Raw genomic sequence first — 15,642 nt, forward strand, 5'->3', positions numbered from 1 at the left:
TGTGTGTGTGTGTGTGTCCATCCAGCTGTGGTGCCTGGCAGACCCCAGACACCCACAGGGACACTCTGCTACCGGCAGCTCCCAACGCGTCTTCCACATCCCCACACATTTGGAGGAGGGAAGAAGTCAATAATCAGAGCAATCCACTCTGGTATTAATTACATGCCATTACCAGGGCTTATTTGCTAATCCCCATTCTAATCACCCTCTTGGTTATATTTCAGCCAGCACTTAAGGACACCGCGTGTAATGAATAAAATATATCAAAGTTTACTTCTGCTCGTGTGCAGGCAGCACAGGCAGCAGCACCAGCCGGCGCAGAGGCGAGAAGCGAGGATTACACAACAGACCTGCTGTCTCACACCAAGGTAGTCGCGGCACATTCATGAGTCAGTGAACCCCCCCACCCACCCACCCCACCCCCCAGCCCAAATCAAGTGGGTGTGAGGTGTTTGGTTTTTTGTGGGTTTTTTTGTGTTTTTTTTTTAAATTAAAAATAAATAAGGGGGGTGAGTTATGGTTTTCCGGCAGGAAGGAGGGATTCATGCAGCCTCCAGGGAAAGCCACTGCGAAAGCTTGGCACGGCAAAGCGAGACCCTGTGTTGGTGGCTTGGCTGAAGGACGCTGGTGGCCCGGGGGATGGCGGACGCTGGTGGCCCGGAGGATGGCGGACGCTGGTGGCCGTGTCCAGTGGAGGAGCAGGCTGGTGGGGGGCTTTGCCAGCTGAACCGCTGCAGCTCCAGGCTGGGAAGAGGTGATGCTGTCGGGTCCGAGCCCTCCATCCCGAGGCCGGCTCAGGGCTGGTGGGGACAGCGGTGCCAGGGGACAGCACAACCCTTCTGCCCAGAGAGGGGTGCTTTGTCCTGAGCCCACCTCCACCTCCTCATGCCTTCTCTGGTGCCCGCAGTGACAGGCTTTGCTGCAGGGTGACATTGGCGGGGGGGGGGGGGGGGGGGGGGGGGGGGGGGGGCAAGGCCTCTTGCTAGAAGCACCGGGAGGCTTCGAGTGTCACCCGCTCCATCAGTCATCAAAGCAGTCCCCAAAATCCAGCTCGGTGGGAGGCAGACGGTGCGGTGCTCCGGGGTGCGGTGCTCCGGGGTGCGGTGCTCCGGTGAGGACCAGTCCTCTTCTGCTCTCTGCCCCCGCGGGGGTGCACAGTCCCGAGCCAAAATCGCCATCCAGGGGGTGGCAGTGGGGTGACGCCGAGCCTGCTCGCTCCACGCCCCCACCCCCGAGGCTGGCACAGGGGCATGTGAAGGCTGCACCCGAGTCCCAGCATGAGGCACAGTCCCACCACTGTCCTGTTGGCCCAGGGTCTCTGGGACCCCCCACCCTGGGGGGCAGCGGGGCTCGGGCAGCCAAGGGGCCCTGCCCCACAGTGGCTGCCCTGAAGCTGCTGCCACTGGGCCGGGGGTGACCCCAGAGTGGGCTGGGGGTGCTGACAGCAGATTCCAAACACCCCCAGATTTGGCAAGATCCCACAGGGACCCCAGACCCTGCCGGGGGGCTCTGTGCACCCAGATTCCACAGGGTCTCCCAACCCTATAGGGGTTCCCAGACCCTGCTGGGTCCCCCCACCCTCGCTGGCCCCTCCCCGGTCCACCAGCTCACTGCACACCCCTGGAGCCCCGACCCTGCAGGGTCCTTCAAGCACACCCCCCCCCCCCAGATTCCTCAGGGCACCCCAAGGTCTCCAGACCCTGCTGGGTCCCCTGGGGCACCCCAATCTGACAGGGTCTCCTAAGGAACCCCAAACACCCCAGACCCCATGGGGTGTTCCCCCACCAGCCCCTTCAGGCCAGTGCTGAGGCACCCAGACCCTGCTGGGTGTCCCCACACCGTAGGGTCCCCCAGACCCTGCAGGATTCCCCTGGGACCCCAAAACCTGCCAGGTCCCAGCCCACCAGATTCCCCAGACCCTGCTGGGTTCCCCCAGACCCCTCACACCCTGTAGAATCCCCCCGGGACCCCCAAACCCACCGGTCCCTGACTTACCAGGCTCCCCAGGACCCTCTAAAGGAGCCCAGACCCTGCTGCCCCACCCACCCCACGCCCCCATGGGGTCCCCCAGATCCTGCAGGGTCCCCCAGAGCCCTCACTCCCTGCAGGATCCTCCCGGGACCCCCAGACCCACTGGTCTCCAACTCATTGGACTCCCCAGGACCCTCTAAAGGAGCCCAGACCCTGCTGGGCACCCCCCAGATCCTGCAGGGTCTGCCAGATCCCTCACCCCCTGCAGATCCCCCCAGGACCACCGGTCCCTGACTCACTGGACTTCCCAGAACCCTCTACAGGACCCCAGACCCTGCTGGGCATCCCCACCATGGGGTCCCCCCAGATCCTGCAGGGTCTGCCAGACCCCTCACCCCCTGCAGATCCCGCCGGGACCCCCAACCCCACTGGTCCCCGACTCATCGGGCTCCCCAGGACCCTCAGATGGACCCCAGACCCTGCTGGGCGCCCCCCACCATGGGGTCCCCCAGGTCCTGCAGGGTCTGCCAGACCCCCCACCCCCTGCAGATGCCCCCAGGACCACCGGTCCCCGACTCATCGGGCTCCCCAGGACCCTCAAACGGACCCCAGACCCTGCTGGGCGCCCCCCACCACGGGGTCCCCCAGATGGCCCCGACCCCTCCCCGCCCTCCCGCCCCCCCTCCCCGTGCCCCCCCGTCCCTAGGCGGGGCTGCGCGGCGCGGCGGGCAGGCGGCGGGCGGGGGTCGCGGCGGGGGCGCGCGCGCGGCCGGGGGCCCAGGGCACGCAGCTGCGCAGGGCGCGCGCGGCCGCCAGCAGGGCGGCGGGGCGGGGGCGGGGGCGGCGGCGCAGCCCCTTCTGCAGCCGTTGGCTCTGCGCCGCCAGCGCCAGCTGCGCCTGGGCCACGCCGGCCCCCAGCCGGCCCAGGGCCTCGGCGCGGGCGGCCAGGCGCAGCTCGGCGTGCCGCAGGGCGCAGTGCACCTGCCGGACGCGGCCCTCCAGCTCCGCCGCCGCCCGCCGCCGCCCCTCCGCCGCCACCAGCCGCCGCCGCGCCGCCGCCAGCTCCACCGACCCGGGGCTGCCGCTGCCGCCGCCGCCGCCGCCGGTGCTGCTGCCGGTGCTGCCCGTGCTGCTGCTGCTGCTGGGGCCGCCGCGATCGGGGCGCTGCTCGCTGCAGGCAGCCGGGCCCGGAGCTGCCGCCGCCGCCGCCGCCATGGGAACGGGAACGGGAGCGGGGCAGCGCCGCGGCCGCTATATATACCCGGGGGCGGCGCTGGCTGCGGGCGGCTCGGCCCCGCCGGGGGCGGCTCCGCAGCGACAGCGGCACCGGCCCGGGGCGGGGGCGCGACCCCGAGGCGGTGCGGTACAGCGCTGGGGGGGCGATCGGGCTCCGTATGGCCCGGGGTGACACCGGCACCCGGGGATGCTCGGTATGGCCCGAGGTGACACCGGCACCCGGGGATGCTCGGGCTCGGTATGGCCCGAGCTGACACCGGCACTAGGGGATGCTCGGGCTCGGTATGGCCCGGAGTGACACCAGCACTGGGGGGATGCTTGGGCTTGGTATGGCCTGGGGTGGGGGTGGCATCGGCACCGGGGGATGCTCAGGCCCAGTATGGCCCGGGGTGACACCAGCACCTGGGGATGCTCGGTATGGTCCAAGGTGACACCAGCACTGGGGGATGCTCGGGCTCGGTATGGCCCAGGGTGACACTGGCACCGGGGGATGCTCAGCTTCCGTACGGCCCAGTACAACACCAGGCTCGGTATGGCTTGGTGTGATACTGGCATTCAGGGGATGCTTGGGCTTGGTATTGGCCCAGTATGACACCAGGCTGGGTATGGCTCGGTACAGTTACCAGCACCATCACAGGCCCATGCTCAGTAGGCCCAGTATGGCATGGCACCGATACTGGCACCAACATGGCCCCGGGCTTGGTATGGCATGGTACAGCATGGTACTGGCACCAACATGGCCCAGGGCTCAGTATGGTACAGGATGGCCGTGGGCTGGTACACCATGGCACCGGCACCAACACAGCCCTGGGCTCACTATGCACAGTACAGCACCGGCCCCAGACTTGGTATGGCACCGGCATGGTAGCAGCCTCTGTATAGCCCAGTATGGCACAGCACTGGTCTAGGTATGTCCTAGCATGGCACTGGCCTGGTGGCGTTAGTAGTTTGCAGTGCAGAAAAACCATTCTCCCTTTTGGGGGGGTCCCTGCGAAATGCGGAGCTGGAGGGGGGGGGATCAATGGGAAAGGCTGAGAGGGTTACTGGGGGGGTCACTTGGAAAAGCTGCACTGGGAGAAAGTTACTGGAGGAGTTATTGGGAAAGGCTTGGGCTGGGGAGGCTTACTGGGAAAGGCTGGGCTGGGAAAGGATACTGGAGAGATTTACTGGGAAGTTTTGAGGGAAAGGCTGGACTGGGACAGGTTACTGGGACGGCTGGTTTCATGTCTGCAGCCCCTGGGAGAAGCTGCTGGTGCTGGTTGGGGACACTGGTGGCCCAGCTGCCAGCCTGGGGCAGGAAGAAGGGCAGGGGGAAGCCCCCACTCCCCCCCGGGGCTGTGGCTGGGGTGTCCCAGTCTTGGGGTACGGGGGAGGTGGCACCAGGACAGCATGTCCTTGATTGCATGTCTGTCACTGCAGTGTCGCTGCCAACATCATTATCATTTAAGACAGCATTAATAGAGCTGAGAGTGGGCTGAGATGGCACAGGGAGGGGGCTGGAGCAGGAGGGGGCCGCTGCCACCTTGCTCCCCCACAAGGAGCCTGTTTTTTGGGGTTCCTCCTGCCGGGATGTCACGCTCAGCGGCTGCATCTTCACATAGGTGCATCAGGTAAAGCCTGCTTGTGTTTCACATCAGAGTAGCAGAGGATAAAAGGGATGATAGGAACTGTGTGCCAAGGTCTCATCCCACCCCCAGACAGGAAAAAAAGCCTAATCCAAAAAAAAAAAAAAAAAAGCCCCAGCCTAAATCTGTTGCAGGCAGAGGCACGTCCAGGCCTGCGGTAGATGTCACCCCAGTCCCACGTGGGCTGGAGGCAGCTTTGCTTTCCTTAGGGGGGCAAAAATACCCCATCCTTTGTGCTTGACGTCACATTCCTGCTCTTGCCAGCCCTGCCACACGTCTGCCAGACACTGAGCAGCATCAGAGGCTGCTGCGTCACTGCTCCCGGCCCCCGCTGCCTGCTCGTCCCTTCCCTGCTGGTCCCCAGCTCCCGCTGCATCCCCGCTGCCCGGTGTCAGGCACGGTCACGGCATTTGCTGAAGCTCTGCAGGCTGCCTTTCAGGCTGTAGGAAAGGCTGAAGTCCAGGCTGAACCATCTTTGTGTATCCCATGCAAATGCTGCTATAAAATGGGGTTCAGAGATTTGAGGGGTGCAGCTCCATCGCAGGTGCAGTGTCAACCCTCTGCCTGCAACCCAAAGAAGCTATGGGGACAGGCAGGTATTAAATGGAACATCCTCCCCTCTGGTTTTTTGCTCTGCTTTGGTGAAACCTGGACCCCCAAAGCTACCCCCAAAGAGGGAAGGGGCCAGGGTTTGTCCTGCAGTGAGCTTGCCCTGTTCCCCAAAGTGAAACCTCAGAAGCGCTGAGGTTGGAGGGACCTCTGAAGGTGCCCGCTTCATCGGTCACCTGCTCATAAAATAATTGCATTTTTGGGTCACACCCCAGGTCTGTGCTGCTTATCACCTTCCCAGCTCCAGTCCCTGGTCCAGAGTGAGAAAAGGAAATGGAGACAGGGAACAGCTGTGCCTGGATGTGAGTTTAAGAATTAAGAAGGGGCCAGATGGGCTGGGGGCATTAGCCAGCGAGGATGAGGCTGTCACTGAGGCCCCCACAGTGGCTGTGCCCCCAGGCTGTCCCAGCCAGCCATGGCACAGCCAGGTAGATGAGCAAACAGAGGCTGATAAGGCAAATAATAGAAAAATAGAAGAAATGCTCCTGCCACTCGGGGTAAGGCACTGCCTGAGTCCCAGAAACCCTCCAGTGCTGGTGCGGGATCTCTGCTGGGGCTGACGAGCTATTAATGATTTAGCAGAGGAGTCTGAAATTAGCAGCGCTCAGAATAAACCTCTTTGATGCAAAAGCCCGGTTGAGACCGTTGTTCTCCCTTCCCCGGCAGCGACCCTCCGCAGCCACATGCGGAGGCACCAACAGCCGGGATGGGGCACGGTGCTGCATCCCGCAGCTGGTCCAGTGCCGGTCCCCAGGGATGTGAGAGGACGTAGCGAGGGCTGTGCACTGGCCTCTTATCTCAGTCTCTTTAAAGCCCTATGCTGGGATGTGCTCCAGAAAAATGAAGCCTTATTATAGGCAGTAAATAATTGATATTAGTGTCATCTCAGTCTCTCTGCAATTTTTTTCCCCAGGTGTCCCAGTTACTGGGGGCGGGGAGGACCCAGGTGCTGCTCTCCCTGGCCTGGTTTAAGGGAAGGAATCCTGCATCAGGATTTCAGGTTTAAGCCCCAGGACTCCTGGGCTGACGCAGCTCCCTGCCCCGCTGTCCTAGACCCAACGCTGGCATCAGGGGCCTGGGACCGGGACCGGAGCCCTGGCAGGCGGCAGCTCCACTGGGAGGTGCTGGGACATGGGGAAAGGGCAGGAGCCGAGCGGTGCTGGACTCGGGGGGCCACGCCGTGCCGCTCAGCTCGTCCTGGAAGTGCCAGGCTGGATGGGGCAGCGCCGGGAGAGGGTTTTGTGCCCAGGATCTGTGCTCAAGGCACCTGGCAGAGGAGACAACACGTTTCCAGGCAGTGCTTGGAGTTAAATCCAAGTAAAAACAGGGAAATGACACCGGCTGGAATGAAGTACGGTGTTCCCGTGCCAGAGGCTTAAATAAATACATGCCATCTTTGTGCCCTTTAGAGAAGGACTGAGCTTCTTGGCACCGTCACCATCCTTTAAATTGGTTTTTCTCTCTCCTGCCTCCTCTCAGGTACCCAGTGGTGCCCCCAAGCCAGGCAGCTGCTGCTCCCCACAGCCTCAGTGCACGCTGCCACCCGCCGGGCTCCTGCCCCGCCACCCGCCGGGCTCCCCCCAAACCTTTGGGGAAGGGTCCGACCCCCCAGGAGTGAATCAGCAGCTCTTTGGAAAGAACCACTCAATCCCCGAGCGGCGACGAAGAGGATGGGCTGAGCCTGACAGCCCCGGTGCCGCTGCAGCATGTGTCCCCCCGGTGCCACCGAGGTCCCCAGGGGAACTGGGGCAGGAACGACGGTTCCCAGCGTGAGGAGGGATGGACGATGTTGTCACTTCACAGGGTGCTGAGCAGAGAGGGGGGAATTGCCCCAGGTCCCCCCATGGCTGCAAGGGGCAGAGGGGTGGCCAAAGGCTTTGGGGGTGTTGAAGCACTTGGCCGTGACCTGGGTGAAGGTTCATCCTGGGGGGGTGGGCTCCTGGCTCCAGGCTGAGCACCCAGAACTGCAGGCAGCACCCAGGGAGGCACGGGCGAGGGTCCCGTGGGACCCCAGGGGACACACACAGCCGCCCCACGCCTGCCCCTTCATGTCCCTCAGCAGTGGGGTGCTGTCTGGCGCAGCCATGGGGACCCTTGGGATCTGCTGGGGCAGGGATCCTCAGTGACAGGGATCCTCCCTAACCTGAATTCACGGGGATGAGGGCCCTTGAGACAGGGATCCTTTGGGATGGGGATCCTTAGGAACTGGGCATCTTTGAGGACAGGGATCCTTTGGGACAAGATCCTCAGGGATGAGGGTTCTTTGGGACAGGATCCTTGGGGATCCTTTGTGACATAGATCCTTGGGAAGTGAGGCCTTTGGGGCTGGAGACCTTAAGGGTGAGGACCCTGGGAATAGATATCCTCAGGGAAGACGGTCCTCAGCAACAAGGATCCTTGGGGATGAGGACCCTCAGAGATGGGAATGGTTTGGGACACAGACCCTTGGGGACGAGGATCCTTGGGCAGAGGGATGCTTTGAGGCAGAATCCTTAGGACAGGGGTCCTTGGGGGTGGGGACCCCGAGGATGGGATCCCTGGGGCTGGGGACACGAGGGACAAGGGTCCTTAGGGGCAGGGGTCCTTGGGGATGGAGACCCCAGGGATGGGGTCCTTGGGAATGGGGACATGGGGGACAAAGGTCCTTTGGGGCAGGGGTCTTTGGGAATGGAGACCCCAGGGATGGGGTCCTTGGGAACGGGGACCCGGGGGACAAGGGTCCTTGGGGACAGAGTCTTTGGGGACAGGGTCCCTGGGGCCGGGGACCCGGGGCCGGGCAGCGCAGGCCGGAGCGGCCCCGCCCGCCGCGCTCTGCTGTCCCTCGCGGCGCCCCGTCGGGCCGGGTCACGTGGTTCACCTGGCCCAGGTGAGGCGGGGCCGCGCGCCGCTCCCTGGCTCGCAGGTAACGCCGGGCCGGGGGGGGGGGGCAGCGCCGCCGGGGGGCCCCGACCCCCGCCCCGGCCCCGACCCCCGCCCCGACCCCCGCCCCGGCCCGCCCTCCCCCGTCGGGGCCGCCCGGCCCGGGCCCGGGGCAGCAGCAGGCCGCGGCCGGCCGGGAGGGAGGGGCGAGCGCTGCCCCCCGCGGCCCCGGGGATCCCCCCGCCCCCCCCGCCCGAGGCCGGGGTGCCCCGGCTGCCGCCCCCCGCTGACACCGGCCTCTCCCCCGCCGTGCGCACCCCGAGAGCGGCGCCCCGAGGCCGTGTGCCCCACCCCCGGGCTGGGGGCAGCCTCCCCCCCCCCGCCACCAGCTGTCCCCGCGCTGCCGTTGTGCCCCCCCCGCCCCCCCCCGCTCTGTCCTCTCCTCCGGCTGCGCTGGGACCTGCCCTGCCCCCGCCCCGGGGGGCTCTCCCGGGGTGGGGGCTGGGCCCTGACGGGCCTGCTTGGCCTTCGAGGGCTGGAAAGCAAAGGGGGGAGCGCGGGAGGGGGGCTCTGTGGAAACCCCGCGCCCTCGGCTGCCGGTTCTGCTCCCCAAAACCCAGCGTCCCGAGGGGGGGCGGGGTGGGCAGGGGGCCCCCCTGTTTGTGAGGAAGGGGCGAACTGTATCTGCGGGGGGGGGGCTGCCTCAGCAGGGGGGTGCTGTGGGCCGGGGCACAGGGAGGCTCCCCGGGGGGTGTTTCTGGCCGGGGGTGCATCAGGTTGGGGATGGGGTCCCAGGGGGGCCGGCGGGAGGCCGGGAGCTTTGTGGGGCAGCTCGCGGCTCCTGGTGAGGCGCCTTAGAAAACTGGGGGGTTCCTGATGTTTAAGAGAATTTTTTTCTGTCTGTAAATTTATCCTGAGTTCAGGTCCTCAGGCTCCTGTTTAAGTGGGCCCTTCGCCCTCCCTAGCTTCTAACGAGGGCGACATGGCAACGCTGGCAACCCCATGTGACTTCGTTAAGTAGGTTCACAACTTAATTTAGCTTTTTTTTAAAACTTTCAAAGGAAATCCTATCCTCTGAACCATGAAGATCTTAGACCCCGGCTAACTCTTGGACGTGCGAACTGTGAATCCCTCCTTGCCCTGCCGAGGCAGATGCAGAAGTTCTTTAGAAGGATCTTCGCTATCGACACGCGGTGCCTGCCTGAGACCAGAGACGGCTCCTGGCGACCCTGTGAGTATCGGCTCAGCTGTGGATTTTAGTCCCAGCTTTTGTTGGTGGCCGTGTTAAGCAGCTGGCTGCGGGTTTCCATCCAGTCCGTTGTGCCAGAGAGGCTGCTGGATCGAGGAGCTTGTATGTGCTGACAGGGATCTCTTCAGACATGTGATCTGGTGGTCGCAGAAAAGTGAGATGTGATGGGAAGAGGGTGAGCTCAGTGTTCGGGGCCGGAGGTGCCTCTGATGCCTGATGCAGCTGGGGGGTTGTGCAGTGTCAGGCAAGAGGTTCAGTCTCTGTGCCTGCAAGTCTTTTTTTGTAGAGCTTTACTCCTGAGATGATACCCTTCCTTATGCCAAAGATGCTCTGAAATTTCAGAATATTGTGTATTGTTACATAAACGATCATGGCTCTGCGATGCGTGTGTTAGATCGCTTGGTGAGGCCTCAGTATTAAGAGAAACATTGCAGGAAGCAGTTCTGTGCTTAGATGGGCTCCAACATTTTCTGTTTGTTTTTAAATTTTGAACTGCATTACAAAAATAGTGAAGCTGAGGAAAAAAAAACCCTGTTGTCTGAAGTGCAAGCAAACAAAACTCTCCACTGATGCTGAGGCTAGGGAGCTTTGCCTGCTGAAAATGGAGTGTCTGGGACTTTTGTATTTAACATATTGTCCAGGAATGTGCAGAGGGAACTCCTGGGACATGTACTACTTAGAAATTTTTAAAAGCAAATGGAGCCAAAATATTCCTGGAAAGCAGTGGTGTGCTGTAACTGCCTGGTTTTCAGTCTGTGCCTGTTTCTTTGTGGGGGCAACATTACTATTTGTTTTAAAAAAAGAGAAAAAGCAGCAATGCTTTAACAAGGTAGGACAGATTTATTTATTCATGCTTGAGGTGCCCTATAGAAAGTATACAGTAGAGCAGCAGGGACAGTCCAAAAATGCTTAAGCTATGGCTGGGCTCTCACTGCTTATTAATTAGCCTAATTAGTATTTAAAAGGATCTCTTGGAGGGTGAAAGGAGTGTTAGCCAAGAAGCTTAGAAACCGTGGACAACTTAGGGGCCCACTGTAGTCTGGGATAAAAGTGGCAGCAACAGAAGTGGAGAGCGACAGCCTTGACCTGACTTTGCTCGCCATCGCCGAGCTTTCCTCGTAACAGGGAGATTTAATGTGCCGGGCTCTGCTTGTTGGATCCGTGGAGCTAAAGCGCGATGTAGTACCCTGTAGGAACAGTTTACTCCTGGGAGCAGACCTGGGGCAGTGGTGTTAGTCCATTGGCAACAAGAAAAACAGTTGAGCAGATAGCCTGCTGTAGGATTTCTGCAGTAGGGCTTTGCAAAGGTTTTCCTCCCATGAGGCGCGATTTGAGACCGATTTGCTGACAAGATCTTTTCTTTAATCCAGATGAAGACATCAGTTTTCATAGGACAGTCTTTAACATAACACGGCCTTAGCATGACTAGCAAAATTCATCAGTGTTAGTAATGGCATTGCTAAATCCTCTAATTTAAATAACATTGAATAATCTGCAGTCTGAATTGGCAGCTTGCATAATGATTGATTGCTTGTCATGCCCTCCTGGGCATGGTGTGCTTTACCCTGACAGGATGAGCACTGTCAGGGCCCAGCTTAATCCTGAGGAATGCAAGGCAAAGGGGAAGTTGTTTAAAAGAAGATACTTTTCCCTTTGGAGCCTGTCAGCCAGCTGCACCTATGGCTCTGCCGCTCGTTAATTGCTCTGTCTTCCAGCTGTGTTGAGGAAACCTCTTTGGAAGGTTACAGGGGTTGTGATGTCATAAAAATAGCCCTTTTAAAACATCTCTCTTCTGATTCAAGCATCTACCGAAAGGAAGCAGCAAAGCTAGAGCAGTCGGAGAGCCCTGAAGCACAGGCTGGATTCCCCTTCTGTGTGACAAGTGAGGACAGCATGAGTCCAGATGCAAAATATTTCTGTAAATGACTGAAATGTTGAATTTGAGAATCACTGAATGGGAATGTCAGGACCTTCTCTGTGGATCAACAGCCTTGCTAAGGTGAGACACGTGATGGATGCTTGGTTTGACCTGAGACCTTCTCGTTCTCCAGGTGCCTGAGCGGTGAGCCATGCTGGGCCGGAAAACGGGACTCCCCCAGGACCTGAACAGCCACCGCCAGCTGAACCAGTCCTGCCAGGAGGCTGTGCCCCTGCGGACCAGAGCGGCCAAGGAGACAGATGTCAGTTTGGAGGTGTTCAGCGGCTCTACGCCTGAGATCAAACAGAGCCGCACCAGAGCCCAACAGACGCGGGACAGGAAAGGTCGCAAAGCTGAGCTCAAAGACTCCAACGGGAGAGAGGCAGAAACAATTACCTTTATTTCTGGTACAGCAGAAGCTCCCCCAAACCAGAGCTTTTGCTGTTTCTCTCTGTCTCGGGCCTGGAACACATACAAGGCTGTTTTCTGTTGTATAGTGACCTGTGGAGGCTGTTTTCAGGACTGCAGTGTCTGTATCCCCTATCCAGGGCCCACCGAGACCTCCACTGATGATGGAAAGAATGGAGATTATAATGGGCGACTGCCCAACAGCCCTGCCAACGTCTCTCCCACTGAGAAGAATGGGAACCAGATCAAAAAGTCCAGCATGGGTAGCAGTTTCAGTTACCCCGATGTGAAACTGAAGGGCATTCCTGTCTATCAAAACAGGAGCGCCAGCCACCACTTGGAGTCCGATTCATGCTGCAAAGAGCTGCTGCCAGAGAAGCCCTTCAGGAACAGCATAGAAAAGCCAACACTCCCCAGCAGCCACCGCAGTTCAGAGGAGTATTATTCCTTCCACGAGTCTGACCTGGACATCAGCGAGCTGAACGGCTCCATGTCCAGCAGGGAGATCGATGTCCTGATCTTCAAGAAACTGACAGAGCTCTTCAGCGTCCACCAGATCGATGAGCTGGCCAAGTGCACGTCAGACACTGTCTTCCTGGAGAAGACCAACAAGATCTCAGACCTCATCAATAGCATAACTCAGGACTACAACCTGGATGAGCAGGATGCTGAATGCAGGCTGGTCCGAGGCATCATCCGCATCAGCACCCGGAAAAGCAGGGTCCGGCCCCATATTTCTGTCCCAGTGAGCCAGAGCCACGAGGAGAAGTCCAGCAGAGGCAACGCACCAGACAGCGGTAACGAGACGATGCTGGAGTCCATGGTCATCAGCCAGGATGGTATGTGCAGCTTCCTTGGTGTGACCGCTTCAGTACAAGAGGGTTATTTTATCAAAGCCATGGAGACATGACAATGGAGTAGGGCTGACAGCTGGTGCCTGTCTTCAGGCTGGGCTGATTTTCCTGGAGTGTGGGAATGGAGACCCTTACTTATGACTGGAGCCCTCTGCGTCTCACCAGTCGCTGTGCTGTGGCTTTCTTGATATGTGTATCTTTCACCGTCAGTGAACTCTGCACTGAGCAATACAAGGGCTTATTCTGCTGCTGCGGCAATGATCCTGGCCTTCCTCTGCACCTCTAAGCTAGGCAGAAAGGCCGTGAGTCAAACTTAACTGGTATGACCAGATGAGCTGGCTTGTGCCGGAGGATGTCCAGTTACTAAGCTGGCTCTCACCCCTGTGTTCTACCAGCGCTCTTTGCTAATGCCACCCTTAGTCTGCCGTGACAGAGTGCCTCCCTGGTGCTGAGCCTTCCTCTGCTCAGTGCGTGAGCAGCAGCCAGTACATACCCCTGCCAGGAGGAGGGAAGGGCTGCTGCCACCGTGTTAAGTGCCTCGTGGCTGTTCCAGGGATGCTTTCCTCCTTCTCTGGAGCAGCCTGAAGGTCCCTCCAGAGCAGGTAGTAAGAGGGATTGTTGTGGCAAGACCTTGAAAAGCAGCGTGTGGGTGGCAAAGAGACATCCAGACAGAGTGGAGGAAGCTGGGGGGCTGTTGTGCTTCCCAGTTCAGCAGTAAGGCTGCTGTTGCTTCCTGGTGTTTAAAGACTACAAAGCTCGTTTTACCCACACAATGGTGGAAGCAATCTGAAGAATCAGACTCTACCCCTCCTGTTACCCAGGGGTGGTGCCTCCTGGAGGAGAGCCCTGTGTGTTCCCTGACAGGGGTCTTCACCCCCGAGTCACAGCTGCCCATCCTTCCCTGTCTCAGGCCCTCTTGGTTTTCGTTCCAGATCTGGCCGTGCAAATATCGGAAGAAACACCAGCAGATGTGATAGCCAGGAATATGAGGCGGCACAGCAGCGCAGGTAACGTGCCTGGCCGGGGGTCTTGGCTGCAGAGGTGTCACAGGGATGAGGGGAGTGCCCTGAATTTCCCATATTTTGCGTGCCTGCGGTTTTCACCAGCTGCAGGGGTTGAGCTGACGCCTGCCTCTTAGGTGACCGTAAGGGGTGTAGCTCTGTTGAGCCTGGGGAGCGCAGGTAGCTCAGAAGGCTGCCTGAGGTGCTGGGTCCTCCTGAAGAAGAACGAAACCCAAGTGTGGAGTGCCTTCAGTCTCTGGGTGTCTTGACAAAGTTTGGGGCTGTCTTTGGGGTGTGACCGGCTAAGGTCACAGCTGGGTTATACTGGGAACAAAAGGAACTGCAGAAGGAAAGCAGAGGAGAGTGACGGGCTTTCCCCTGAGCCCTGATCCTCACGGCATGCGTGCTCCACTCCAAAGAGCAGCCCAGGGCTAAAAGACAAGTTTTCTCCTGCATAATGACAGATCTGCCCTAGAAGATGGCTACAATACAGGCGGGGTTGTTCCCTGCCTGTGGGCTTTGTGTGGCTTTCTCCTCCCTCATGATACACAAACCCTTTTGTGGCAGTCACTTGCCTAACTGGCAGGCGCTCGGCTGCTGTAGTTCACGTTGTCTAATGTCACCATCTCTTCTCTCTCCTCTCCAAGGCTCTCCAACAAGCAGAGATTCCTCTTTCCAAGACACAGAGACTGACTCATCTGGGGCACCTCTGCTTCAGGTGTATTGTTGAGGGAAAGGACCCAAGCAGCAGGCAGGCGTTCCAAGGCTTTGCTGCAATCGGATGTCTCCTCTTTCAAGACGGAGTGTGCTATGCCACTTTCCCCCCCTACCCCCAGTCTACCCTGATCCTTTGTTGAAGTCAAATTTCTCCCGCTGTCTGAATTTCACTGGATTTTTTTTTTTTTTTTTGGACAATATAGAACATCAAGGAAGTGAACTGTGGAACTAATGAACTTAGGAGGTGGAATGTACCCAGGGAGGAGAAGATGAACAAGGAAGTATCAGATAACTTGTGCCTCTATCATTTCCGTACTTCACGTTTAGCTTCAGCAACCTGAGTGGTCCAGCCCTTTCCCTGCTTTGAGGATCTGTCGTATACAGTTCTTGCTTTCTGGCATTGCCTAAGTTAATTTGGGTAGGGAGTAACTGGATGGTGGCTCTGTGTTGGTGCTGATGCTGAGGTGAAGGTCAAGCACCTGATCTCTAGGGATCCAAATCTCTATTTAAAGTGGCTGGCTTGGTCCCAAAAATGTAAGTCCTCTCTCCGTGGTGTTTGCAGTAGCCAGATCTGCCTTCTTCCTACTGACAGCACTCTGTCGTCATCTGCTGCCTTGTAAGGAGAAGGTTCAGGTAATGTGGTTCATTTAATCTTTGGCCTCTTGGCATGTCTCCCACGGTAGTGCCCAGCTGCAGAGGGGTGGGATGCCTGGACAGCTGCCCCCCTCTCGCCTCCCGAGCGGCCCATGGGGATCAGCTTTGCAGTCACTGCCAGTCTGATGTGAGCTGCAGGCGTGCGGTGTTACCAGCTGCAGGCATTGCCCCATGACTTGCATGCCTCGCCTGCCAAGCCCACTGCATTTCCCCGGCACGCTTGGGGCCATTCTGACTGCTGGGCAAGCCTTGAACTGGGGTTATGACAGGTGAGGAAAAATAGTTGGTTCATTTTTAAGTTTTTGTAATTAAGAATTGGGCTGTTTGACTGTTCTGCTAGCCACTTTTAAGGGAGTTTCTTGCTTCAAAAGGAAAACCTCCCCTAGGAATGTCTCCAGGGAGTCTGTGAGGAACGGATAGGTCCTGCCTTTCCCCTGTGGGTGCTCAGCACCTTCTCCTTCCCGTGGCTCCTCTCTAACAGCCAGGCAGAAGCAGGAGATGTGGTGTCACTGTCCTGAGGGCACCGTGCCAGGCGACCTTG

At 59.3% G+C, this 15,642-nt stretch overlaps 2 protein-coding genes across 2 annotated transcripts; one reads left to right on the top strand and one right to left on the bottom strand.

Moving 5' to 3' along the window:
* Positions 1–392: 392 nt before the first annotated feature.
* TRNP1 (TMF1 regulated nuclear protein 1) lies at positions 393–4,188 on the bottom strand. The gene has a single exon (XM_080379827.1). It carries the CDS (start codon positions 3,184–3,186, stop codon positions 2,674–2,676), a length of 513 nt encoding a protein of 170 aa, XP_080235953.1. The 5' UTR covers positions 3,187–4,188; the 3' UTR covers positions 393–2,673.
* A 4,534-nt stretch (positions 4,189–8,722) lies between these two features.
* KDF1 (keratinocyte differentiation factor 1) lies at positions 8,723–14,442 on the top strand. The gene is made up of 3 exons (XM_080379821.1): positions 8,723–9,531; positions 11,601–12,714; positions 13,662–14,442. The coding sequence occupies exons 2-3, from the start codon at positions 11,619–11,621 to the stop codon at positions 13,865–13,867; spliced, it is 1,302 nt and encodes a 433-aa protein (XP_080235947.1). The 5' UTR covers positions 8,723–9,531; positions 11,601–11,618; the 3' UTR covers positions 13,868–14,442.
* Positions 14,443–15,642: the final 1,200 nt, after the last annotated feature.

This window comes from Falco punctatus, assembly GCF_963210335.1.
Source record: "Falco punctatus genome assembly, chromosome: 3".
NCBI lineage: Eukaryota > Metazoa > Chordata > Aves > Falconiformes > Falconidae > Falco > Falco punctatus.